Source organism: Berghia stephanieae, chromosome 1 (assembly GCF_034508935.2).
Source record: "Berghia stephanieae isolate SIO BIC M18660-M18661 chromosome 1, UCSD_Bste_1.3, whole genome shotgun sequence".
NCBI lineage: Eukaryota > Metazoa > Mollusca > Gastropoda > Nudibranchia > Aeolidiidae > Berghia > Berghia stephanieae.
In genome coordinates this window covers 85,154,992-85,182,781 of record NC_088360.1, presented here as the reverse complement: position 1 = coordinate 85,182,781, position 27,790 = coordinate 85,154,992, and the positions used below count along the sequence as shown (strand labels likewise).

Below are 27,790 nucleotides of genomic sequence, written 5' to 3'. Positions count from 1 at the left end.
AGTTTGAGATCATCTATAAGTTTCATCCGGACACAAGCACAAAATCCAACAAAGAGGAATACACTCAAATGCTTACATTATACATTGAAAATAACAAATATAATAATACATAACAGAGAGATGATTTACGAGGAAAAAAAATACAAGGCCAACATTTTCTGTAAAAAAAAAAAGAGGCAATTTTTTATTGTTTTTATTTTAAGCTTTTTGCTGACGGATGCGGAGTCGGATGCGGAAGGCCACAGGATGCGGCCGCATCGGATGCCGATGCGGCCGCATTTTCCTGGAGGGACAGAGTTACAAGAAGAAGAAGAAGAAGAAGATAATGTAGTGTATTCTTGCCCACACCACCAGCCCGCATTTCTATGCCGTTGAGTCTGTCGGGTCCATTTGATGACTCCTTTACACTGTCCTGCTACATAGATAAACTACCTTTGGTGAAGTTCTTCTTTCTCGAAAAATGATATTTGGTTCACGAATGAAAGTCTACAAAAGTCAAAAATTAGAAAAAAATAAATAAATAAAAAATAAAACATGACAGAAACCCGATAGCAGATATTGAATTGAATGAAAAAAAAAAAAAGGAAAAGATTATTAGGATAACAAAAATATTTTAATAAAATTCTTCTGTCCATCATCAACACCAACACTGCTGAATCAATCCCGTGGACCAACTGTAGTCAGTTTACGACGGCCATTCATATTCATATCATCATTCATAATAGTAATAGAATATAGAGATAACAGTACAGTAGACAGTAAGTTACTGTGACGGGGTTTGAGTTTGGTAAAAATTTCAAATTGTGTTGAGTTCAGTAAAACCTCTATCTAGCTATGTCATTACAACTACAACGTGCTTTTCAACACGATTCTACCAAAGTTTTGAAAATCAAAAGAAAAGTTATGTTTAAGTTTAAGATGTGTTATTGTTATTTGTTTCTCTACGGCTGTTTATTTTTTTAAATTTCTTTTTTTTTTTTGGGGGGGGGGGGGGGTGTTTGGGGAGCTTTTTTCTTTTAAAATTTCACTTTTTGGGAGGCCTTCCGAAAGCTCCTACATCCCCAGTATTCATGTTTTTTATAATGTTAACTGTTATAGTAGGGGGTTTGGAAGGTGGAAAAAAAACCAAAAAAACAAGTCTTCCCCCTCCCAAACCCCCTAACTCTACTAGAACATTATAAAAAAAGTTTTCCCCCTCCCAAACCCCCTACTAGAACAAGAATACTGGGGATGTAGGAGCTTTCGGAAGGCCTCCCCTCTTTTTATCCATGTTTAACTAGTTTAAGTTTAATTGACAACAAAGTGTGACGTTATTGGTTGTAAGAATGGTAATTGTGAAGCGTTGATTGTAGTAAAGCCTCGTCTCGTCTGCATTGTAAATGTCATTAGGGTCATACTGCTGACTGGGTGGGGATCCTGACCTCCCATAGCGGGCAGGGAGGTCCATACTGTGTCTTCTATCCCCTTTATATCTGTTTTCCAACATGCTTTCTGTCTTTGTCTTGAAATGAGGTTACTTGATTTTGTCCTGGCCCTGGTTGGAGTCTTGGCTGGGAGGGAAACAGTCAAATGCATAGTTATTGTTTTGGGAGATGATATTTTTTTCCTTGTAAATCATCTCTCTGTTATGTATGATTATATTTGTTATTTTTAGTGTATAATGTAAGCATTTGAGTGTATTCCTCTCTGTTGGATTTTGTGCTTGTGTCCGGATGAAACTTATAGGTGATCTCAAACTAAGTACATTGGTGGTATGCTCTTGGAATCTACATCTGATCCCTATTTGTTCCCAGTTCCCCTTTGTCTTACCTTTTCTTGGGTGCTTTAATTGTAATTCTAGAACTTTTTACTATCCATTTTCTTCCTTTTTACTGGCGCTGATACGATATTAACGTGCCGAACTGGTTCAATGTAAAATGCATTTTCATTACCTTTTTAAATTGTATTTTTAAGATATTTTTCTCAAACCAAGATGAAATCAAGATGTAGCGATTAAGCGGAGAGATTATATAGAGAAAAAAATCTGTTTTCGGGAATGTGTAGCGTATAAGCAGAGTGTGCGATTAACCAATGTGCGATTAAGCGGAGTGAACTGTATTATTATTATTATTATTATTATTATTATTATTATTATTATTATTATTATTATTATTATTATTATTATTATTATTATTATTATTTTTCTTTCTTCAGATAGTTTGCATTTATTGGACTGATGAAACATCAGCTGTGGAAATGCCACAGGAAGAAGGGAATAGAAAATATCAAGGACCCCAATCCTTCTTCTGTATTGTATGCAAGGGTAATAAAAAACATAATGACGTATATCCACTGGAAGGAAAGAAATGTTTTGAAGAAGACTTTATCAGCAAGTTTACAAAACTGGTGACCAAAAGATTTTATCAAAATGTTTGTGATTCTTTTAAATCTCAAAATGATAAGAATCATGTGTGTCGGCCATGCTTCATGCTTATTCTTAATACACATGATAGTATAGCAAGGTTACAAGCGGGTGTGGCTCAGTCTATTAAAAAACGTCTGGAAACATTGAAAATATCCCAGCATGACAATCACAGGGAGACAGAAGGGGGTATTATTAACAGCCATCCTATAGATATACGAAAGAAAAAGAGTAAGTTGTTTTTTAAATTTATACCATAATTTATTAATTTTCATAAAATAATTGAATAACGAAATGCACAGGACTGTGACAGATAATAAAGATATTGAATTGCCAATGATAATATATAAAGCATATATAACAGCACCTATTATGTGCCTCTTTGATCAGACTATATCTCAATTATATTGTTAAAAAAGAGTTGATCAGAGTCAAAAGACCTGTAGAGCTGGAGATAATCTTGGTGTTTATTCCCTATTTTTAATAAATTGATCATTTTTTCAGCATGTGGCATAAGTTGTTTATAATTAGGTTGAAATTTCATAAGGAAATATTGATATCATTTCAGACCCAACAAGAACTGAGCTTGGAAGGCAGGAAATAGAAACTTTGAAATTAATTTGTATCAACAAAAAATATCCCATGATTGTTTTACATTCTAATGACAAGCAGATGCATGATGAAAGGAATGTAGTTGAGAGACAGTTTGATGAAAGTATTTTTAGACATTCTGGGAATAGTTCGAGTTCTACAAATTCAGAGAAGAATGCTTCAGGAAGCATTATTGGATTAGAGAGATTACTCGTTGCAGCTCGAGTTGTGGAGGCAGATCAGCTCTCTTTAAATATTCCAGATCAGTTTAAATTTCACATAAAAAGTAGAGAGAAGAGAAAAGTCCATTCAAGAAAGCCAGGCCCTTTGTCATGGAAACAACAAACAAACCAATTTATCCTACCAGAAAGCATTTACAAATTTGATACTACGCAAATGAATCGTCTATTTGGGTGTGTTGAAATTTCATTATTGATGAAAATTAGGAGTGAAAAGTTAAAGAGGATTAATTGTACAAAAAAGCCAGGGCCATTATCATGGAAGCAACGAACAAACACTGTGATTCTACCCCACAATATTGAAACATTAGACCCTGAGCAAGCAAAGAGTCTTATTGTCAAGAAACGAGTGGTATGTAGTTTCTTCATTTTGTCTTTTTAAAAAAAATTTTTTTTGTTTTTTGGAAAAGCTCTTTGGATAAATACATAATTATTTATTATGATTGAAGCACTTTGACACGGTAAATGGCAAAAGAGAAGAGCCTTCAAGGTGTATTAAATAATGCGTCTAAGCTTGTTTTAAAACAATCTAAATTTTCCTCAGTAACTTGCCTTCTTCAAGTGCTTCATTGGCTGCCAGTGGAGAGGAAAATCATTCATGAAATTGCTAATTTGGTTTTATAAATCTTTGCACATTGGTTCTTCGCTGAATTCCCTACCAGTATTTTCTTAGGTCATTCTCATTCCTTCAAATTTTAAAAACACAACAAAAAGACATTTGTTCAAAATGAAATCAATTAATAATTTCTTTGTTTATGTATTTGTTTATTTCAATTAATGCCTACATATCAATATAAAGTGCTTAGTGCATCTATAGACGGGGTAAAGTGCTATAATAAGTTCTATTTATCGTTATTATTAATCAGAGGTATATGATATGAATTTATTTATGTGGCAACCAAGTGCACAATTTGCTCAGAGGATATTAGGTCCTTATTTGTAGAACAGTTTTGAAAATTGAACAGCAGCTCACATTATCTTATTTCAACAATCTGAATTGTTTTCAAGCTGTAATTATTTTTTTCTTCATTATTAGCATATGTATGTAAATTATTGCCTTCAGGAGTATAATTCTTTATGCTGTCGGCATGGTCATTTGTCGTTGGTTCTTTCCCATTACAATTTTCCTGTTCCTTACCTTTGCATTGCTTGTGTTAAGTCCAAATTTTTGTGTTCTTTGCTTTAACTGACATTTAGACCAAAAAAAAAAAGCTGATAAACTATTCCACTAATAACAATATAAAAATAATGGAATGTATGTGAAATGCCTTACCCAAAGACACAGCATGCAGGCTAGAGGTTTAACATCAATGGCTTTTCACATACATTCTATTCAGACCTACATGAATATTTGACTGTTTGGAATGAAAGATGAAAGGTTTAGCACTAAAAATCTGCCTATCAGTCGGGTAACTAATACTTTATGAAATGGAAATTTGGTTTGATAATGGTTGTACGAGAAATAAATTAAACATTGGGGAGTGCATTGAGCATGATGACACTGTAGGGACATGCTATAAATAAATGTGCACATTGCCCTTTTTTTTTCGTGATCTGATTTTAATGAGATGGCCATGAACAATTTGAAAAAATAAAAGTAATGCAATGTATATTTGATCAGATTTCTCTAATTAATTTTCAGCCAATTCATCTTGCTCGTGTCAAAGACAACAACATATATATGTGTACACAACCATATTGTGAATGGATTTTCCTATCTGAATATACTCTTAACAACCATATCAAGTATTTCCATTGTGGTGAGTCAAGAACACGACATAATAATTTTGAAACATTCATTCATGAAATTTTCTGATCAAGACATTAAATTTCCTGCAATGATAAAACTGTGAAATCCATCTCAAATCTAAACCATTTGGGGATAAATAAAGAATTATATTGACCAAGAATTTACATTGAAAAAAGGACAAGATCGGCTATGGCATCTGCCATTTTAGAATTAGTTTTTGGAAGATTATAATACAATCATTGAAAAATGTAATAGTTAATAAACTGATTGTTTAGTTATTTGAGACCTTTTGTTTTTGTGTTGCCGTTATTTGATTAAAATCACATCTTAAATAGCATGTTTGTTATTTTTTATCCACTGTATTTCTTACCCTGCACAAGCTCTTAAAATATTTGTTTATTCTTTGATAGAGGATTTATAAAGCACCTCTAGGTCATCATAATACTTTGCTTTTGTATTATTTTCTGCTGTCTTTTCAGAGATGTTTTGAAATAACAGATTTTCAAAGTCGTGAGAAGTTTGTAAGGCAGCACAGTCAAATAACATATTAAATATCAATTATTTTAAATATAATATTTAAATAATAGAGACTTTAGAATGACAGATTTCTAATATTTGAGCTAGAATGTGAGATTGATTCCTGTTAAAGTTTATTTAGTTTGAATATGATTAGGCAGCATGGTTTAACATATATTTTTCCAGATTACAAGCCACACAAATGCCCTCATGAGGATTGTGGAAAGACATTTGCTCAGAAGGGAAAACTGAAAGAGCACTTGATGAGCCATGCTGGAGAGAAGCCTTTCGTGTGCCCCACGTGTGGAAAATCTTTTTCTCAGAACACCAACTTGAGATATCACATGGTTTCCCATACAGATAAAGGTACATCAACAGGTTATTGAAGCAATATAAAGGTTCTGTGGAATATCCCTTTATTTAAAGTGGAAATATTCACTTTCTTTTAGCTTGTCAACAATATTCTGGGAAGAAGGACAAATCAGGAAATGGTAGTCCTTGCAGATATTTATTATCGAGGACATCCGACTCTAACCATGGATGTGCGAGAGAAGTGATTTTGAAAAAAGCAAAAACAATACAAAAAACAGTGCTGCTTCTGCAATAAAACTTGTTATGCATGTTTAGATCAAATGAATATTCCTGCTAAATAATGGGATTGTGGTAAGTTTCTGTTGGTACAATGGTAGAGGATGTGTTGAGCTTTAATATAAGCTAAAAAAGATAATTGGCGCTTGTATGCTTAAACTTTGACAGCCTCACTATATCAATTATATAAAGATATTTATTTTGCGGTGGTCAGCTCCAACCGACTCTAATATATATTTTGTTTCCCACCAATTTGTTGATACAGATCTTGGAAATCAAAAGAGAGCACTCCTGTCAGGGGAAACAATTGGAATAAGCTTTATGATGCTTGCATATGTCAGTCATCTCTCATATAATGATCCAGGAACATTAGCTTGGACGATGATCTGGATTTGATGACCAGCAAAATAATATTGCTCTCTCTTTCCATTGTTTTAAAATCACTCCCTTCCCCTTTTTCCATGATTTATGGTTTCAATTGTTTTTACAGCTGATGCAAAAGACTTTAAATGCCCTCGCCCAGGCTGCAATCGGTCATACAAGTATGCAATTTCATTAAAGGTAGATTTGATTTATATTCTCTACAATTAGAATTTTAAAATGTGATTTAAAGCAAAAATAATAGCAAACTTACTTAAATTTGATTTGACATCAAGAAGAATCAAAATCATTGTTCAAGGCAAGATGATGTTCAATTTATATTAACTTTGAGCAGAAGTCTTAGACTTATGCTACCTGAGTTAAGATTAAGTAAGGTTAAAACGGCAGTAACAATAATAACAATGATTTGCTACTCTTATGGTAGGATGCTAGTCTAAAGTACTTTTTACTAGATTTATCACCTATTATTTCTGAATGGACAAAGGGGTAGAAGAACAAATTAAAAAACAGCTGAACCTGCGTTACAGTTCATGCCTGAATGTGAAAATGATTCACATTATTATATTATTTTATGTGTCTCGAGCCACATTGGTGTGATAGGTGCTTTTAATTGATGATTTCATTATGTTTCCATTTACTTTTTATTATGGCAGGCTTTAATTTTACCACACTTATTTTCTTTCCTCCTCTTCTCTCCTCCCTTTTACTTTTTTACATTACTTTCTTTTCTGCGGTTGTGATACTACTAATCCCCTGATTATATCCCATTATCTTTATCTCATCTACTATCTCTTTAAAGTTCGGATGAGTTGAAATATGCTTTTCAAAGAAAAAAGCCCTAAATTTTTTGTCTGTATTTTAATTCTGTTTTTTCATAATGGTTGTTTGGACTGTAAAACAGTGATAGCTCAAAAGTTTCTGGTTTTTTTTTAAAGAATACATATAATACTGTCCTCTTTGACACTACTCTTCTCAAGGTAACAAACAACAGTGCAAAACATGAATATGTTTAACATCATATTTTACTATTATTTTAGAGACATCTTAATTTCCATGATGGAGGGGAACTTCCATTCCCATGTTCACAATCTGGTTGTGGAAAGGCCTTTAAAAGTGCATACGAGCTGAAATGTCACTTCCGCCATCACACTGGAGAAAAGCCATACAAATGTGATGAGCCTGGCTGTGGAAAATCTTTCAGATTGCCTGGACAGTACACAGTACATCGCAGAAATCACAAAGGTAGGCATTTTGTTTTTTCTAGATCTCCTGTATAATTTGGTCAGTTTTTAGTAGCTTGAAGCCACAAAACATAACAAAACAAAAGATTCCTTTGAAACTAATTGAGACTTCTATTCAAATCAGGAAACATTCTAATTTTTCAGCTGATCTTTAAGAAAAAAAGGTCAAAGTACTGCCTTAATTTGATTTGCTCTACTCATAACTAAACATAATGTTTTTACTAGGAAATTCCATATATGGCATGGTTAATAAAATTTTGAAACAAATAAAAAATTACCAAGTTGCTTAACTGCCCCCCTCCCCCCCCCCCCCCCCCCCCCCCCGGAAAAGTTAGTTCTGTTTATTATTTATGCATTTTATTTTTATTGGCAATTTCTACTATTCTTTTTTTTTTCTCTAACAATATAAGGCCTTATATGTTTCTTTATTTACAACAGGGGAACGACCATTCAAGTGTTCATGGGAGGGATGTGATGCAGCATACAGTTGTCGGGGACAATTAGAGACTCATTCTCGATCTCACAAGGGAAAAACTTTCATTTGTGACCTTTGTGGAAAGACATTTACATATAAAGTTGCAATGATTGTTCACAGGAAGAAAGTACACACAGGTATGCTTTATTGTTGTTTGGTATTTAAAAAAAAATAGAAATGTTAACTTATAATTGATATTGCTACACAGCATTTTTGGTCTTCTTTTGTGCTTTATTAGGATGAAGGATGTAGTATTTTATTATATGTGTTTGATTTTTATATTACATACACCATTATATGTTTTTATTTGATACAAGTTTTTAAACACTAGTTTTCCAAATGATGATCATATTATAAATTATATTTATTTAGATCTTTGTTTACATGACAGGCCTATTGCACTCATTTTCACCAACTCACTCAGTACAAGCCTTAAAAATTCAACCTTGGTATAAAATGCAAATATCTGTATATTGAAAACTTATTGTTTACAAATATTTACAATATTCAGTATTTGTTGAAAAGGTGATATTTAAGCCTTTTCTTGACTGCTTCAATACTGTTCTCTTCTTGCCCGACTGACTAATGTCTGGCATAAATTGAATTATCACTCTATGAAATATATGTTGAACAGAATGAGAAATTTTTTGGATAATTGACTTCTGATGAGACTATTATTCTATTCTATTTCTTTTCAGATGAGAGAGACTTTGTTTGTCAAGTAGAAGGATGTGAGAAGGCATTTCATTTCAGATTTGAGTTGAATGCCCACATTACAAAGTTTCACAATGCTAAACATATTGGCAAAAAACAGAAAGTATTGAAGGGAACAAAGAGAGTCTTCCTTGTCTTTCCATGCCCTGTTCAGGAATGTACTAAGGAATATGCATCAAAATCAAACATTGAAAAACACTTATTGCTGGTCCATGGACTTGCAGATGTTAAATTAGAGCCAAAAACTCGAACAGATCTTCTGGTGTGTCCTGTTGAAGGCTGTGGAGGTCAGTTTCTGACTCAACGGAATCTTCGCTATCACAAGATATCAGCTCATAATTCTTTTTCTGTTCGGTTCAGAAAAGCATATGGAGGGAAGCGTTTCTCATGTACATTTGAGGAATGTCAGCGCATTTATGAAACAATGACTGCATTAAGACAACACATAGCTAGGACGCATATATCTGTCCCCCCTGAAAAAATGTGTTTCAATTGTGGAGCACCTTTCAGACATATTCAACAGCTTGAAATTCATAGGCAGGTCATGCATGGTGAAGAATCTGTCTTAAATGAGCAAAAGGTATATAATTAACTTTAGTTGATATAGCACTTATGTAACTCATCATTTATGAGTGCATTTTCGGTATGTACCCTGGAATTTTACTTAAATCATTTTTCAGATTATGTTAAGAAAGATTATCTCTTTTGAGCAAATAATGGATGCATGTAAATTGTTCACTTTTATGGAATTAAATATAATGTCTCTAATGATATTTTGATTTCAATATTCTTTATTTATTTTTTTTGGTCTCACTTACCACAATTCCTTTGGACTTTTAACATGTAATTTTATCGTCTTTCTACATTGCTTTACCCACTCTTTTATTTTAGTTTGCCATAGACTAGTATGAAATTTAAGAGCAGCAAGAAAACTGACTTTTCTCACTGCAGAAAGCTGAACAAATTCAACAAATTCATGTCCTAATTAAATTTGAAAAAAAAATTTCTAAATTTAAACCCTTCTGCATAATAATTCACAATGCCTGTTTTGATTAAGAAGTTGATAGCTCACATTTTTATTTTCATTCTATGTCTAGTGTGGCATCTACATCTGCAAAGCTGAGAAATGTGGAGTCAATTTCCCTAATGGTGAAGACTTGAAGCAACACGTTAATATTCATATAGGTAGGTGTTGATTGATTACATGATGTATTAAAATTGCCCACTTTTTACACAAAAACGTAATTTTTCATAAAATTTAAATTAAAAAATAACAATAAAGAGCATCTGTGCCAAAAAAAATGAATTATGTGCCTATTTTAACTGCTCAGATTTTAGAACTGAAAATTTTTTTAAAAAGTGCATAAATGCAACTTTCGAGAAAATGCCATTTAAAGTGTTCTAATCAATTTCAACAGGCCTCGTGTCTCATTCTTTGTTATGTGTTGCTGTTGGTCAGGAACCCTTTGTAAAGCGATTTGAGCATATTTAGTGGATATTGCGCTATATAAAAGCTCAAGTTATATGGCAAAGCTAGACTTAATAGAATTAATAATACCATAGCGAGGGTCCAAACACTATAAATTATGCCATTATTAGCCAATTTTTGTTTTTTAAGAAGGGTGCACTAAAATGATTTTTTTTTCATATTTATGCGTTAGATTATGTCTTCTGGTAACCATAAACATAAAATAAAAATGGCTTATGTATGCTTGAAGCCTGGTTTTGAAAAATGTGGAATTTTGCTAAAATCACAAAAATTCCACTGATAGAACCCCTTAATTGTCAGTTATTTTTATTTCATAATTTTTTTTAAAATTAATGATTTTGTACCAATAGTTTTTTTTTTCTTCCACAGATAATCCGCCATACAAGTGTAACATCCAAGGATGCCGTGGTACATTTTTGACTGAGAAAAACTACAACAAACACATTTTGAACCACAACAAGAAAAAACCACATAATTGTTATTTTCAGGGATGTGATCAGAAATTTGGGACTCAATTTCAATTATTTAAACATTCCATTGAGCATTATGGTCAGTATCTCCGCTTTTTGAAATTTTTTGTCAAGATGTAAAGTGGTGTTAAATCAGTGATAAACCCATCAGTTTTCAATTATTGAAAAGTTTTATTTTAGATTTTTGTATGCCAATAGTTCTCCTATCTATCAGTAGTTTTCATTTCTCTTTTCAATTTTCAATTTAAAAACATTTCTGCTATATATATATATTGAAACAGATTTGAGCTGAAAAAGGTGTCAGACGACCAGTCTCACCAATTTTAAAAGGAAGACATACTGTTGTTTAAGAAAGTTCTTTCTAAGATTTTTTAGACCAGACTCATTAATCGATTTCTTTTATAAGGATAAAAGAAGAGAGAAGGGAAAACAATCTAATTTACCTAAAATGGAATATTGGACTTTGACATAATTTTCAGATTAAACTGCTAATAACCAGTTTCACTTTTTGATGAAAGTCTGAATTTAGACTTTAAATTAATACAACCCTTTGCTTCCAGGTAACTACAAATGTCCTGTTGAAAACTGTGGCAGAATGCTGATCTCCTTAAAAAGTGCAAGGGTACATCTATTCAGACACTCAGGGGAAAAGCCATACAAATGCAGCATTTGTGGAATGGCATTTGCTGTTTCTTCCAATTTGCTGAGGCATATGCGAACTCATACTGGTGATTTATATTTCTCATTCACAGAAAGTATCGACAGTTACATAAATTTATTGAATATTCAGTTTAAAAACAAGTTTCCCTAGATGCAGTTTTCATTTAATTTGATTCAAAATGAATTGCTTCATTGAGTTCACAATCATATGACTTAAAAGGATTAGCTAGTTTTATATGAAGCATAACACAGCCATGTTACTTATATTTATATAGATTTAATCGGTCGACAGATCCCCCTCTCCCTTCCCCAGATATGGATTTGTTCACCAAAATGTTAATTAAAAAATGTTTGAAAATTAAAAAAAAATTTAATTAAGAAAAAAAAATGGATATGCGACCAAAATGAATAAGACAATATCAATTTCAACACATTTTAACATGACAATAAATAGAAATTGGGGAAGAAATGATGCATTTTGTTTTGATATATTTTTTCCCCATGAAATTGGGATTAAAAAAAAAAAAATTTTGTTTGTTGCCTGTAGCAGGTCTGATTGCATCTGTATAATCTAAATTATGTCAGTATTAATTTCCTCATCAGTTAAGCAATTATTAGCAAAGTTCATCAAGAAAGAGTAAAACAGATTGAGAAAATACAAAATATTGATTGTGTGTTGCCCTAGGATACCAGTCTGGCTTTCTTTAACACATCGCTCTGAAAACCAAATTGTTTGGAATGAGCTTATCATGCATGGCTTGGATTAGGGTCTTGCTTTTATATTTATAATTTCCTGTATATGTATTATGCATTTCTTTACAATATCACTCTACTTTGCATTTTTAAGAAATAAAATAATTTTTTTCCTGTTCACAGGAGAAAAACCCTTTGAATGTAAGATCTGCCTCAAGAGATTTGCCGATAAAGCAGTTTTAACCACACACATTCGTCGGCACACAGGGGAAAAGCCATATGTTTGCAATGTTTGTGGCTCCTGCTTCTCCAGTCTTGCCAGCATCAAGATACACATGAGACTGCATACAGGTATGATACACATTCAAATATGATAGAGATATCGTAAAGAATTCAACAATGGAATATATTGCAGCATTAGATATGAGTTGACAATTGTCTTGAATAAAATTGTTTATAGAAAATATATGGTTTCAAGTTTAAGATAATACTAATGTCAATTTTTAAGAATTGGCCTTTTTCATTTTTGTTTAGCACTAGAGTTGTATATTGTAGTACTGTATTTGGAAGTTCTGTTAATGTTAGAAGGAAACAAAAAAGGTCAGATATGGGGAAAAAATCAGACACACACATACATTCACACATATTGGCCCACAAACTTGAGTCACACAACCATTTCTTCTATGCAAGGCAGTAGTAATAGTTGGATATGCTATCATTACATAAAATTTGCTATTTCTGTGCCTCGAATTCACCTGTTCCCCACTGCCCGGTTTAATTAAGACCCACCATATATGCCCGTTATAACCATCGATTTTGAGACACATTAATATATATTAATAAAATATTAATAAGTTATTAAAATCAACAGAATTAACAGAATAGTTTTCCAAATGTCTGATTTATATTATCTCCAATTTCATATATCTTATCTTTTTTATCCAAATAAGGTATGATATATGTAACCCAGAATGCCTTAACAATAAATTTGTTGGTAAAATCTCAAAAAATTCATTGTTTAGCTTAATGACTCAAACATATTAGTTAACAGACCAAGGGAATAACATGTAATTTGTTAATAATATATCTTTAAAGTCTCTGTTGGCTTGTTAGTGGGTTTTACGAGACATTGAAATAATTAATTTTTGGGGACAGGAATTCAATTGATACTTCTCAATATTCCACTACCACCATGTTTTTTGTTTTGTTTATATTTTTAAAAAGGAAACATACAGTAAAATTACTTTAAAGCGAAAGAAGCGAAACCGAAAAATACCTTAAACCGCAAAGAATTTAATAAATTGTACGATTTTCTTCATTATCTTTGTACTAATTCTCACTATGAACCGAAATACTTCTAAGCAGAACTTTCTTTAAACCGAAACAACTTGAGAGCACCTCCCCTTTTTCACTTTCTATTTTTCTTCAAAAATTCGGCAAAGAGCCTAAGTATAAGATGAGGGTAAGGGGTGGGGTGGGGGCTTCAATCACTGCACTTGGGCTTGGCCATCACCACAATCGCACAGACTGGAAAAGGAAGACAACGGGTGACTGGCAGGCAAAAATGGAGGAATGAGGGGTAGGTGGGGGTGTAGAATCACGCAGGCGAGATTGTCTCGCTCGTGTGTTGATGCTTTGGATTTTCAACACGACACTAACTGGGGTGGGAATAGACAACTTACCATTGACATGCCATTTCATTTCCACTTTGTTTTAATTGTGTGTGTGTGTGTGTGTGGGGGGGGGGGGTGTATGTAGTTAGGCTTTTGAACCTAATGGCAATTCAACAAAAGAGGGGTGTGTAGTAAACAGCTTAGCATTGACACGCCTTTTCATTTCACTTCACCTCTGAGTCGCTGCGCATCATTCATTGTCAATTATCACACAAGACCTTCGATCGTATTTTAGCTTTACATTTTACAAAAAGATGTTTAAAAGAAAGCACTGTGCTTACACATTGAAGTTTTAAAAAAAAATCAAGTCCATGAAAAAAAAGTTGAGCAAGGTGGAGATATATAAAAAATGCGGCATCCCGAACTCACTTCTTTCAACACTTTGATTAGAAAAACAAACCCCCCAAAAATACTTTTAAAACACATAAAAACAAAATAATAATAAGGAAAAGAAAAACAAAATAAGAAAATCAAAAAACAAAGCAAAAAATGAATAAATAAATAAATAAATGGTTACTAAGACAACTTTTTTTTAAGGGGAAACAACCCATGATACGATTGAATAAGCAATTGAACAGTACCACCCTTGAAAAACATCGCAAAACGAGTACTTGCTTTAAACCAAAATGTTTTTAAACCGAAATGGTTTAGAAGGTCCCCAGAATTTCGGTTTAAAGTAATTCTACTGTATGTATTGTTCACAGGTGAAACTCCATATGCATGCAAAGAGGAGGGTTGTGACAAGCGATTTAAAGATCTCAGTGGTTTGAAATCTCACAAGAACGTTCATAGTAGAGCTGGCCAACTATGTAGTCAATGTGGAAAAGTCTACAGATGGGGGGTCAAGAAACATAAGTGTAGAAGTGTGTCTGAAACTCCTACCATTGCCTCTACATCTGCTTCGGATGTAGGATCTAAAAAGATTAGGCAAAGTAACCATCACGAATTTCACCAGCAGCTTCCAAAGTTACAGCTACCACTATCACAAGAACATAAATCTCAACCTCAACAGAATGAAATTCAACATGCACAAGCGCTCCAACCTCTGTCATTTCTATTACAACATAATCAGCAGCAACAACAAGAAGAAGAATCTTCCCAGCTGTTACAAATACAACCACCACCCATTCAATTCCAACAGACTCAGTCCCCTCTCCAACCACCCATAAAAACCCCTGAACAATCTCATCAACAGACATCCATCATAACGCATCAAGGACAAAACTTAACTCAACAACAGTCTTCTTTATCCCTTATTCAAGCTCTACAGCAACCCATTCAGTTTCACCATCCTCAGCAGCTGCACCCTCGGGCACAACTGCAGGTACCTCTCCAACATCAATCACATCAGACCGATGCTCAAATACCATGTAAGTGTCTGCCGTGTAATTTTATTTTTTCCCCTCTCAATTAGACTGAACAAAAATTAAACAAATAAATCCAAATTCAATTACTTGAAGCCTACAAATTGTCAAGACAAATCAAATACATGAATCTATGAATTAAATGGTCAATAGGGATAAGTACTTTATTAATGCATTATATCTTTTATTACCAGTGAATGGTAATAGTGATAATAGTATTAGAAATAGTAAATTTTTATTGCTCCTTTCAACAAATTTAAGGACGTTAAAAGTATGCAATATCTACACATATATGATTGGATGGAAGAAATAAAAATACTTAGGTCATTACAGGCTCAATAAGACTCCCTATTTAGACACACACGCATGCACACACACTCACACATTCACACACACACACACACACACACATATACACAGACACAAAACCATCCACATAAACTGTCCAACATAAAAAACAAACAAACAAAAAAAAAATGGAGAAAAAAACAAAAACGAAGAAATGTTGCAGAATCTCTTCTATGCAAGTTGTTGGGTCAAAAAAGACCCATGGGTGATGATTAGGAATGGTTCCTCTTTGGGAGTCATTAGGTCAAAAAGATCTGTGAGTGAACAAACGAATGAACTATAAATGCTTCTTTAAAAAAATAAAATCATAAGGTAATTTTGGTCGATAAAATCTTAAAATTAATATCTGGTTTGTCGTGTGGTTGAAGGAGGTGTATTAAGTTTTTCAAGAGACACAGAATATGTACACATTCTGGGTCAATTTGACCTACAGAGTGCCCTGAGATAGACGTATCCTATTTAAAGGTAGGGAGCAGAAATTTTAAATTTTACCCACAAAATACAGAATAATCTCTAGCCTCAAGGGGCATAAAGGTCAGATTTTTATAACACGAGGTGTGTTTTTTAAAATTCTGTTTTTCTGACCAGATACAATTGGTAACATGGTGATAATGCAGGACCAGATTCACAGAGAAGTTTCATATGTAGTAAACAGCACCAACACGGAGCCTTCCCAGACGATGAGACTAGATGATGGGTCAGCAGATGCTCTCATCATGCATGATTTGGATAGCAACTACCAGATTGTTTATGAGAAATCTGTCTACCCACAATGACAAAAAAAAAGTCTTAGATAAAATCACTGCTTGGAATAAGGTTTGAAGTGAAATAGAAATTGTGATTTATAATGCAGAGAGCTTTGTAAAATGAAAAATGTCAAAATTAATACAATGCATTATTTTCCGGAGCACTATTCTTGTAAAACTGAGTGTCATCAGCAAAAAAAATTAAATTACATATTGTTATTTAAAACTTTCTGAAAGGGGTTACTTATACATAATAAAAATGACAGGACCTAGGACAGATGTCTAGGGTATAAGAAAAAGTCTTGGAGCACAATAGTACAAAAAAACGGTGTTGACTCCATGGAATAATATGTCCCTGCTCCCTTTGAGCAAAGAAGATTTTAGAGCAGGGAAGGGAAATTTGAACAAAGAGAGACAAGTGCAAGGCATCAAATCATTTGAGTCTGTGTAATTCTGATCTCTACTCTTTTAATAACAATGGTGTCCAATTCACCAACCCAACTAAATATTGAGTTTTCACTCTTCTCTAATTATGTCTAAGCTTTACTGCTACATTTGTTAAAAGTCTTGAAATTTGCTTCATTGCAGCTCGAGTTGCAGCACTAACACCCAGAGCCACACTTGGAGTCTTCAGAACCATTGCTGAAACTTTCTGCTCATCAGCAATCCCTTTGCAAACTTGAAGATCAAATAAGCCATTGATTAATTCCGGCAGAGTAACATTATGTAGGAGCTTGGACATTTTTTTCAAAACTAAAATAGCTCTTTGTTTTCTTTATCACTGGAAAGAGCTTGAAAAAAACAAACAAAATGAAACCTTATTTATACAAATCCCATCGTTCATTGCGGAGATATTCAAATTTAAAGGTCCCAATTATGTGTCTTTTGTTTTATATAAGATAATTAGCGAAAAAACAAAAAAACAGTGATCTCTTCTGGGTATTTCTTTCATTTAATTATGATTAAAAACGAAATATCTTGGTTATTAGTGAAGATATCTACCTGAAATTTTCAATACCTATTGAGAAATATGTGCAGCTAATAAAACTACTTTCAATTTTTTTACTTCTATGCTATGACCTTGGTTAATGAGGTCAAGTTTGAAGGTCACTACGAGACATTGTTTTTAGAAAATGTAAATAAATATACCTTGTTGCATATAAAAATCTTCGTCTCCATGAGAGAATTATGAATATAAAGATTAAAAACTTGACGTACCTCATTTATTGTTTAAAAGTCCATTGACAGGTCACTAAGTAGGTAGTCTGTTAACATGTCTTGAAATTTCATGTTGGTATCTGCAGCCTCATCCTACTCGTGTTGGGGCAACCAATAAGCTACTGTCAGCTTTGCAGGCTTTTTCTTGGGTTGCTTGTAATCAATCAATTTGCCACAGTAGACATCACCTTCCCCTTCAACATCCCAGATGTGATTGATGTACTGTCCCACCAAGTCCTTCGGGTTCTTCAGGTATTGGGTAACAGTTCGACAGATTGATTGTTCAACATGAGGAACTAATGCCAGAAGTTGGGCTTCAAAATCCATTGGTATTCTGAGAAGAGCGTCTCTTATCTTTTTTCCCACTCGTCCTCTCAGCAGCCTGTCTTTTCTTTGGGCTTTTTCTTTCAGCCTCTTGCGGTACATCTCATCTCTTTGGGCCTCTCATTTTTCATATGTCTTGCTCTTCTGCAGTCTTTTTTTCAGCCAGGCCAGAACCTGGTTCTTTCCTTTTACCTTTCCATCTATAAACCGGATTGTTGCATTCGGTGCACGTCTCCATTGGCTGTCAGTTAATCCAAGAACTTGTTCACTTGCAATGCTATGAACTGGAGCTGACTGTGTTGCTTCCAACATCTCCTTAGTGGGGTATTACAATACATCTGTCAGATAATCAGCAAGTTGTCTTTCCAAAACTTGGACACAGCCTTGAAGCATCAGATTTATTGTCACATTGAAATGATCACGCTGCTCATCGTCAACAGCATTCTGCAGGCTTGACAGCACTTGTTCATTTGTGTCTAATGGGTGTCCAAAGCAATCCTTTGTTGACTGCAGAACTGATGTGGGGTTTGCAGGAAGTTTCTTCACAGCCTCAAAACAATCTTTAAGAATTGGGACAGCCTCCAAACTGGACATGTGATCTTTGTTTGAGTAGGGAACTGCCATCCAAGGCCCAGTTAAAAGCTTTCCAATCAAGCCTAGAGCTTTCAGCTGTACTATAATATGTGGGGTCGACAAGTCTTTCAAAAGAGCTGTTCTGAAACCGGTATTACAGTTGCATGACGTCTCCAAATATGAAACAAGTTTGTCTCATAGAAAGTAGATAGTCCCTGCAAGATGGAATAAGACGTGCATTCTGTTGCCAACATACCTAATCATGGTGGGTGAAATGCTGTGTGTTTTCCTGAAGTGTTTAAAGCCTTTTGGGTCTCCGGTGCCATTTTTGTATCGCATTTTTGAAAAGCCATAGATCATATCAACGGCAGCAGTGTCTTTTCCGAGAACTCTTCCTTTGAAATTTGACATTGAATCAATTAACTTCAGTGACTTTTTTGCTTGTGATGCTAATCCATCCAATGTTTTATAACTGCCATGATCTTCTGGTAATGGAGCTCCACATTGTTGTTTGTCAGAATGAGGAACATCTCAGGTAGAATCCCGCCCAAAAATCAATGCAAATCAACCATGTAATGGATGGGTAACACAAAGGAATAAGTCATCATATGCTAGCTTACAGACATCTTGTTTATTATGATAATGACAAAAATGAAAGTACAAATCAGCTGCTGGTCTCAGCAGTACAAAAACAAAGATTACATAATAATTAGATATGTTCATTTGACGAATAACATTTCAAACGACTAATGATACTAAACTAGCAATAATGATGATACTAGATTTGCATACATTACATTCCTCGCACCCTAGTTAATAATAGATAATTTCATTAAAGTTTAACAAGAACAGTTTAATGAATGGAAAAGAAATGGAATGCTGATCAAATAGGAGTTTAAATAAACTCTTGCTTCTTAGGACTGAATCTTAGAATCACTCAGATATTAATATCAAATTAGGTTAATGTTGTAACAATGTAAAATGAAGTTTATCATATGAAATGAAATTAAAGATAAGTAAAACAACATCAAGTTCAACAAACTCGAAATTAGGCAAATAATTGAATGCATTATAAATCAAGTTTCTCAGGTATTTTTCTTAGTCTCAAACTTCCTCTTGGCTTAAAAGGGGAATTACAAACAGTAGCGTTTGCTGGCACCTGTGTTGGTACTTCAGGTGAAATACAAAAATCATTATTATCTTCTATCTCTATTTCTCCTCCAACATCAAGATTGTGACCATTAGGTCGCAGTGGGGTAGGAGGGGTCAATAATGTTTGATTATTATCAGTAGAAGACGGGTTTGAAACAACGTTAACCGAAGTTTCACGCAATTGGTTCTTGTGTCTGCGGACAACCATCCCTTCCGTTAGGACATGATAGGAAACGGCCCGTTTGTTGTGTAACAATACCTGTAGACCATTTATCTTTGCTATTTTTGTCATATTTTCTTACAAATACTTCATCATTCGCAGCAACTTCTCAATCACAAGCAAGTTTATAGATCTGTAAATTCTCAGTCAATTAACTGAAATCAGTCAATTTATCAAATTCAAATATTTTATAAAAGGAAAGAAAGAAATGAAGAAAGAAAGAATTCATGAATCGTAGTCGAATGACCGTGAAGTAATTAGGAATATTCCACAGCGCTACGCATAGCTCATGGGCCGTTTATGTTAACGATGGATATATTACCAAGGCTAAGTGACGCTTTTTAGAATTCAGGTTGTCCAGGCAAATCACACAACAAAAAATCCTACCAAGTTGTAAAAAATCCTACCACCATTTCGTAACAAAATTTTGAAAAAAAAATCTCACCTATCGTGCCTCATACTGTGCAACAAGAACTGCTAGTTGTCAGATACTCAATGCCAATGCTTTATAATAAAAGTGCCAAGTGTTATAATAAATCCAAGAATTATATAAAGTATACATTAAATTAACAAAGTCAAAATCTGATAAAAACTATTTACATTATTTACACAGCACTGCATCTCTCTTGCAGCTTTATACTCCAGAAGCCAACTCCTCCTCCTTCTCATCGATTTTTGATGCTAAAGAGAGAAGCTCTTGTTTCTTATCCTTAACACTCCTCATGGCATTGCTTTTGACGATGAGCTCGTGAGCTTTCTTAGCATTAGAGAGTTCAGCCTCCTCTGTTAATTCATCAGCAGATTTCAGAAGCAAATCAATATCCAACTCCACCTTCCTTTCCTTTGATTTCAATCCCTCAACTTCCTCATTCTTCCTCTTCAATTTTGACTTCTCCAGCTCTATTTCCGAATCCTTCTTTTTCTTTTCATTCGCTTCGGAGTACCTCTGATATGCTCTGCTTGCTGATTTCAACAAATCCTTGCTGACAGGGACCTTCGAAGCACATCCACCATTATCTCGAACATACTGACAAATCAGTCTCCTGGCGATCAGACTTTCTTCAACCATGTTCTCAACTGATATCTCTTTATTCACAGAAAACCCCCTTTCCACTTCCGCATTACCATGGCTGAGAATGAGAATCATACGAACTATAGCCATCAGCTCTGGCATCTTGTCTAGACCACCATTGTCAAAAAAAAACTGGTCAAGCCTGTCCTCTTTGGAAAACTGATATTCATTTAAGTTGGATAAGAATGTGTCATATTGGAATCCTGCTTCATCAACTGTATCAGCGCTTATCCAATTACAGCTTTCAAGATGTTTCGCCACGTCTTTAAACATCCCCTTGGCCAAAACTGGATCTTTTTTCATGACCTCTGGACAAAAACAGGAAATGTCAGAGGCAAATTTGTATTTCAAAGGACTCTTCTGTGTTATCTTAGACGTAGTTGACAAAATGAACTGGAGAAAACCTTGCTTCAATGTTTTGATTTGGAGAGGTGATAAAGATTTGTCCTTCTCTAGAATCTTTCCTGCCTTGTATCCAAGATCCATCTTTGATTCCAGGACATCCTTTGGCAAGTCAGAGTAGGTCTCAATGTTGTCCACATAATCCTTCTTCAGAATGAGACCAAACATCCTCTTTACCAAGGAAAGCAGTTCAGGGCACAAAAAAGGAGCAAGAGGTTTGTTTGATTGAAACAGTATGAGGAAAGGTCGTATCATCCTAGCAATGAAAACAAAACAGTGTAACTTTGCCAGTAACAAATTGTCATTTTCTCTCCCAATGAGGTTGCGGAAGCTTTTACAGGTTGGCTCATTCACCTTTCCCTTCCTCACAGCATCAAAATATTTCAAGATGGCTGGCCAGATTTCAATGGCCCTCTCTGCAGCAGGCAGATTCTCAAGCCAACGATGGCCACAGAACTTGATAGGAAGGTTGGCATTACCCGTCACTTTGATGTAATCCTCCCTTCTTGCAGGAGACTCCTTAAACAAGTAATATAGCGAAGACAGCAATACCCCATCCAGACGACTCAGTACCACTTTTAAAGGCATTATGAATGGTGTGCAGTCCACATGTCCCAATATTTAGTAAAACATGGCCAGATTCGGCCTGAACTACTTCCGAAAATTCCTTCAAGACTTTAAGATTCACGTTAGGACCATCCATAGATAATTGCATCAGTTTAAAGGCACCCACCTGACCAGCAATGTCTTTGAGTTTATCCAGTACATCCACAGCTTTAGCGTGGCCCATAAAGAAAGATTCAACATATTTAGTCTTGACAAGACCATCACTAATGAAACGAATGTGAACATCCAATTGCTTCTTTTGAAGGTCAAAGTTAAGACTTTCATCAAACATAAGGACCATATGTTGAGTTCCGTGAAAAGAATGGAAGATTGAAGCTTTAATAGCTGGTGCAATGCCAAATGTCGATAAGTAGCCTAATTTTGTCCTAGCACAAGTAAATGTTTTAGCTATCTGCGAGTCAGGGAACATAGCCATGAATAAATCGGAGATGCTATCAGAGCTGCGAGCACTTGAATGACTTGCTACAATATGTAAAGCCCACCTCACCTCTGCCATCAAGGTATCATCATCTGACACTTTATATTTCAATGATGATTGTGTTAAATTTGGCTTTGATGAAGAGAAGTCCAATTTTTGTACAGAATTCGAATCAGCCACTGCACATGCCTTAGCCTTGGCAAAACTAAAAATAGATGATCTACTAGCTTCAGCTCTCATGTGTTTCTGGGTTAACATATGACTATTCAAAGCCTTAACACCTGACTGTCCAATCATGTAATTCTGTCCACAATATAAACAAAAAAACTTGTTTTTATCTGCGTTTTGTTTCAACCAACCAGAAAATTTTGGGTCCATTAGCCACTCTGGATTAAAATAACACTTTCCCATGTTTTAATAAGTAAACACACTAGAACTAGAACTAGAAACATGTGCAGCGTCAGGCTGTGGACTGTGGTGAGTGGTAGGTAAACACACCCTCAGCCAAAAAAAAACCAAAAACTTAACTGCCCACTGTCGATTTTTTAAAATTAAATAAATTGAAAAAGTTTCAATATCAAATCACTTGGCACATAGTAATCACAATGATGGTCGTACACAAAATAACACTTGTCTCACTAATTGATACTATCACAGCATGGCATGAGTAAGTTAAAGGCACCAAGAGTCGAAATTAGAACCAAGCGCACGATAAGACTGAGACGAATGAAGTGAATCATAGGCTAAAGAAATTAAATATCCCACGTGATTGAAAGCAGGGCATAAATACGAGTAAAAGTATGATACTTCATGTTTAGCACAATACATGCCCATCCTAAAAATAACTAATATCAAAGAAGGAAAGCCAGTGATAGGCTGGGCAAAAACCACAACTATTACAGAATCGATACTCCCAGAAAGGTGAGTTCCCACATTTCCCAGCTTCGTATATTTTTAAATGTATTTTTCATTTTTTTTTCTTGTTTTTTTTTTTAAACTATAATTTTTTCTCTCCATTTCTTTTTTTAAAAATCCGACCTCCAGGTTTCTTTTCCGACCAAAATCCGACTTATCCTACCAGGAAACGTTTCTCCGACCAAAATCCAACTTTCCGACTTACCTGGACACCCTGGAATTGCAGTGTCTGAACACATCCCAGTGTATTTTCACACAGCCTTCGTGAAATTATTTTTTCACTTTCCAAACCTGTCGTGATCCCAATGGTAGCCAATTTTAACTGAGCCGCTGAGCGATAAATTTCACTGTTTCGTCTAAGCCAAAATTGACCACATTTACTTGGTGGAACCTAAAAGTATGAAAAAGTTTAATGCGAACGCCGGAAGTGCGTTATGAAGACACCTTCAAATCGAAAGTTATATGATTGCTACAAGCACATCTCGATTGCCTCATGTTGTAAACAAACTGGTTGACCATTTCTTCACTGATTGGGCTTGGGTACCTAATTATAAGAAATAATGGTAAATAGCCTAATTAATTCCCACGTAAATTAGTTTTCTGCCATTGTTTTGCTCAAGCGAGCTTGCTGTTTATTATTCATTTCGATTCTTTGGATTTTTCTGATACAAAGAGTTTCAGTGAGGTTCAGTTTCAGTTTCAGTCAATGCTTATAGAGCTCATTTACAGGTTTCTTTTCTGAGCAAATTGTTGATCATTGACTTTAGCATTTAAAGAGGGGTGTAAAAGGTCGAGATGAGTACGGGTTCTTCGGCTAAACATGAGTTCAGAGGGTGATAACCCAGTAGTTGAGTGAGGGGTTGTTCTTTATTTAATTAAGAATCTACAGACTTTCTCTCTAAGGCAACCTTTGGTTAGTTTGACCATTGCACTTTTAAAAGTTTGGACCGCTCTTTCGTCGCCATATGTAATGGATGGGTAACACAAAGGTATTAGTCAAGTTGTATGCTAGATTCCAGACATCTTGTTTATTATGATCGAAAATAATAAGTAGATATGTTCATTTGACGAATAACATTTCAAATGACTAATGATACAAAACTAGTAATAATACTAGATTTGCATACATTACAGACCAGAAGTGTTGAAAGTATTCCATGAACTCAGAAGTCACTTTCAAAATGTCATTAAGAGCATCCTTGTACTCTTTCTAAGACGTAGAGTACATCATGATTTCAATGAGAGTGCGAACCTGCTCTTGTCGCAGTTGTCGGCTGTACTTGTCCGAAAAGCCTTCAGGACATGGAATCTACACAGCAGTTTACTGACCTGAGGGTACACTTCAAGGAGTTTGGAGATTTCCATTCTGATTTTGTCCACCATTACTTCTTTGACCTTGCCCAATGACTTGTTGTGTTTCTCAAATTCAAAGAACAGTGAACGTAAGGTAACAGCCCTCACATCTTTGATAATTCCGTAGCCAACAACCTGACCTTGTCCATTACCATCAGCCACAAGAAACACATACAGCGGTATGCCATACCAATTAACACAGTATGTACCGTCAACAAACACTATATTGCTTTAGACATTCAACAGAACAACCTGACTAAAAGAAGGAGCAGGGTCAGAAGAAGGAAACATCAAGATGTTGGGATGTGCCACCCTGAAGAAGCTTTACATACATTAAAAATTACATCTTTTGTTGTTTCAAACAAGAAATCTGAAGTCATTTTTACAAGAGGAAACATTCCAACAATTAATTTTTTATTAGACATGACAGAAGAAATCATAAAACATTGCATAGACATGGCAATATTTTCAGCATCATTTATAGCCTGTCCAATTAATTGCTCCCCTCTGTAGGATATTTTTGACTTGACATGAAATTCATCAATGAGAAGATAAACATACAAATCTTTATCTGACAGGTATTTAATTTCATTCACTAAAAAATCATTGGTAATCAGACCTGATTTTAAAGATACAGGGCTATATAGTAAACTTAAATATCGCACACTGGTAAGAATAAGTAAAGAATTCCTTAACTTACGATAAGGTGTTGGGGAATTTGAATAAATACAAAAAGAAGCAATCATACATTCAGCAGAAAATCTATGCTGTGATGGACACATATTTATCAAATTTAACTGATCAATTAAAAAATCCAAAACTTTGTCATTACTATTATCATTATTTTTGTCTCTGCGGACATTCAACAATTCAATTGCCTGATGAAATATTGAATTATAGGTAGATGTAAAATCTTTTCCAGAGTAATGGCTCATACTATTTTCTAACTGGCTCCAAGTAGACAGCTTAGAGTCAGGAATTATCCATATCGAGTCATTTTTACAAACAACATTTTTTATCCGCACATCTAGTTTCAAGTCATTTTTTACACATATACTTAAAGGAATAGTTAATCCATCCGCTTCAGTCGATGCAGTGGCATTCAAATATACAGAATCGTTCTTTACAGCATAACAGATATAATTATATTTCCACTTTGGCAGAAATCCACACACTTCATTTTTCACATGTTCAAAACTTTAAATTTTATCTTGTTCTCGAAAAACATTAAAAGTTTCCTCTTCTCTCGCCACAAGTCTCTGTCTCTTATTCTTGGGGCTTTCTCTTTGAGGCAAAGGGGAAGTGGTGAGGTAAGAGGGAAGATTTGGAGATATTGATGGGATGGCACCAGCTTTCAACTTTAAACGCTTCCTACGAACAGTTTTCTGTGGTTGTCCATTGTTTGCACGAACAACTTTAAAATGTATTATATCCTCTTCCTGAAAGTGTTTTTCACAAACATCTGCGAACTTAGTCACAACAGAGAGCTTAGATAATAGAGAGGCTTGACGGGTGGGAAGTCATGCGACTTTGTCGGTGACAACCATGTTAGCGAGGGATGGTGGTTGATAACAAAGTCTATGGAAGTGAGTATGAAGCTTACCCAATGCATGCTTGCCCTTCCTACTTATTCTGAAAGGTGGCCGCTTTCCTTTCAATAGACTTATTGGATTTGGAGGTCTGTTCTTGACTTGCCTTGCATCTCACATGGTGATGAAGGCGCACATTGACGAAAAGGTTGATGACGAGGAAGTGAATATCACACTGCTTCACGGCCTTTTTGCATTCCAATCCTGTTTCTAATATTGCCTCCATCACTTTCCTAATCAGGTACATTCTTAATCCTCTCTTGTACAAGTAGGGGTCAATGTGGCATCGAAATGCATGTTCTGCAGCTGTCAGAATATACATTAATTTATGCGATGGCGCACACAATCCCTCGTTTTCCATGGTAAAATTTTTCTTGCAGATAAACGTATGCGATGGGTCTTGAGTGCTCCGTGCTTGTATTAAATCCTCTTTACAATTTTCACACAGAATATTTTTTTTGGCTCTCAACTTCATTCCAACGTAACCTCCAATGTAATTCAGAACGTTGGTCTCGGTTGTCTAGAGCATGTGAGGAGCGGCTCTCATTGCTTGCTGTAGTGGAAGAGGAACATCTTGCTGTAGTCGTATTCTGACGGTGCTTTGGGCTCCAATTGATGCCATATTTTCAAAACTGAACAAGAAGGTATCGATGCCATCCTTGCAGTTTTTGTTGCTCCCGGGGACTAGAGCAGCATCAACCATTGTCTGGCGCAGAGCCAGGCGGAATTCCCTAGAAGTTGGATTTATTCTGTGTCCACCCTTTGCCCTGATGATGGAGAAAAGGTTTTCCAAACAGTCTTGGTTCAGGCGACTTGTCAGAAGAAACTTGAACCCACAGTCATGTCGCAGGTGTTGCCAGAGTTGGAGCAAGGCTTCGATTGACAGCTTCCATCCTTCCAAGCATGGCAGACTACCTGTCTTGTTCAGGGGTTTGACGCCTTCCAACCAAATTTTTGTCTGCTCCAAGAAAGTCTCGTGCTTGGAATGTGCCGACATCGCATTGTTCATTGTCCTTTTGCTTCTCAGTGATCTGTTGTTGAAAGCGTTGAACAACTGATCAAAGTTCTCAATGAAATGAGCAGTTGGCAATGCCATCCTAGAGAGACTCCTAGCTGTTGTAATGCTGACCGGTTGTTTGATCCTTGATCGCATATCATTGCTTTAGGATGGAGACCAAGATTTATCACTTTTTTCACCACTTCTACAAGAACAAGAAGAAGCATGTCAGCCTTCACTGGTCCATTAGATAAAACAGGAAAATGGTTGCTTCCATTTCGTGCTAAGTCCTTTCACCATGAAGACAAGAGCATGGGTGGCTGGTTTTCTTGATCTTCCTCGCAACAATCCATAGTCCTCAAATCCCTCCACAAGATCTCTAGAAGGATCATACGAAAGACGGACTTAATGGCCATTTCATCATAAACAATGGCACAAGATCGTTCCACTGGTGATATTGCTTCCACTTTTATCTGGAACAGGTTGAGCATGTTCGGGCAGAGTCCAGGTTCAATCTGTACATTCTTCATGGCCAAGTCAAGTGTAGACGGAGATGGTAACTGAAAAAGCCGTTGCAAGAGACTGGAAGCC

General features: G+C 35.1%; 1 protein-coding gene across 2 annotated transcripts; it reads left to right on the top strand.

Annotated features, from left to right (window-relative positions):
- Positions 1-458: 458 nt before the first annotated feature.
- LOC144959740 (uncharacterized) lies at positions 459-20,035 on the top strand. Of its 2 annotated transcripts, XM_078892458.1 has the most exons (16): positions 459-758; positions 2,194-2,632; positions 2,970-3,583; positions 4,874-4,991; positions 5,684-5,863; positions 6,576-6,646; positions 7,504-7,708; positions 8,146-8,319; positions 8,881-9,476; positions 9,994-10,081; positions 10,755-10,934; positions 11,416-11,583; positions 12,392-12,559; positions 14,586-15,251; positions 16,182-16,409; positions 16,928-20,035. In XM_078892458.1, exons 2-15 carry the CDS (start codon positions 2,236-2,238, stop codon positions 16,367-16,369), a joined length of 3,813 nt encoding a protein of 1,270 aa, XP_078748584.1. In that variant the 5' UTR covers positions 459-758; positions 2,194-2,235; the 3' UTR covers positions 16,370-16,409; positions 16,928-20,035. The 2 variants fall into 2 exon arrangements, with proteins under 2 accessions (XP_078748584.1, XP_078748575.1); XM_078892449.1 differs by having other exon boundaries at positions 16,182-20,035.
- The last annotated feature ends 7,755 nt before the right edge of the window (positions 20,036-27,790 follow it).

Coding starts and splice junctions, on each gene's coding strand:
- LOC144959740 (XM_078892458.1), top strand. CDS start 2,236: ATGCCACAGGAAGAAGGGAATAGAAAATATCAAGGACCCCAATCCTTC. Junction 9,477..9,993: donor CTGTCTTAAATGAGCAAAAG/GTATATAATTAA, acceptor TTCTATGTCTAG/TGTGGCATCTACATCTGCAA. Junction 15,252..16,181: donor GACCGATGCTCAAATACCAT/GTAAGTGTCTGC, acceptor TTTTCTGACCAG/ATACAATTGGTAACATGGTG.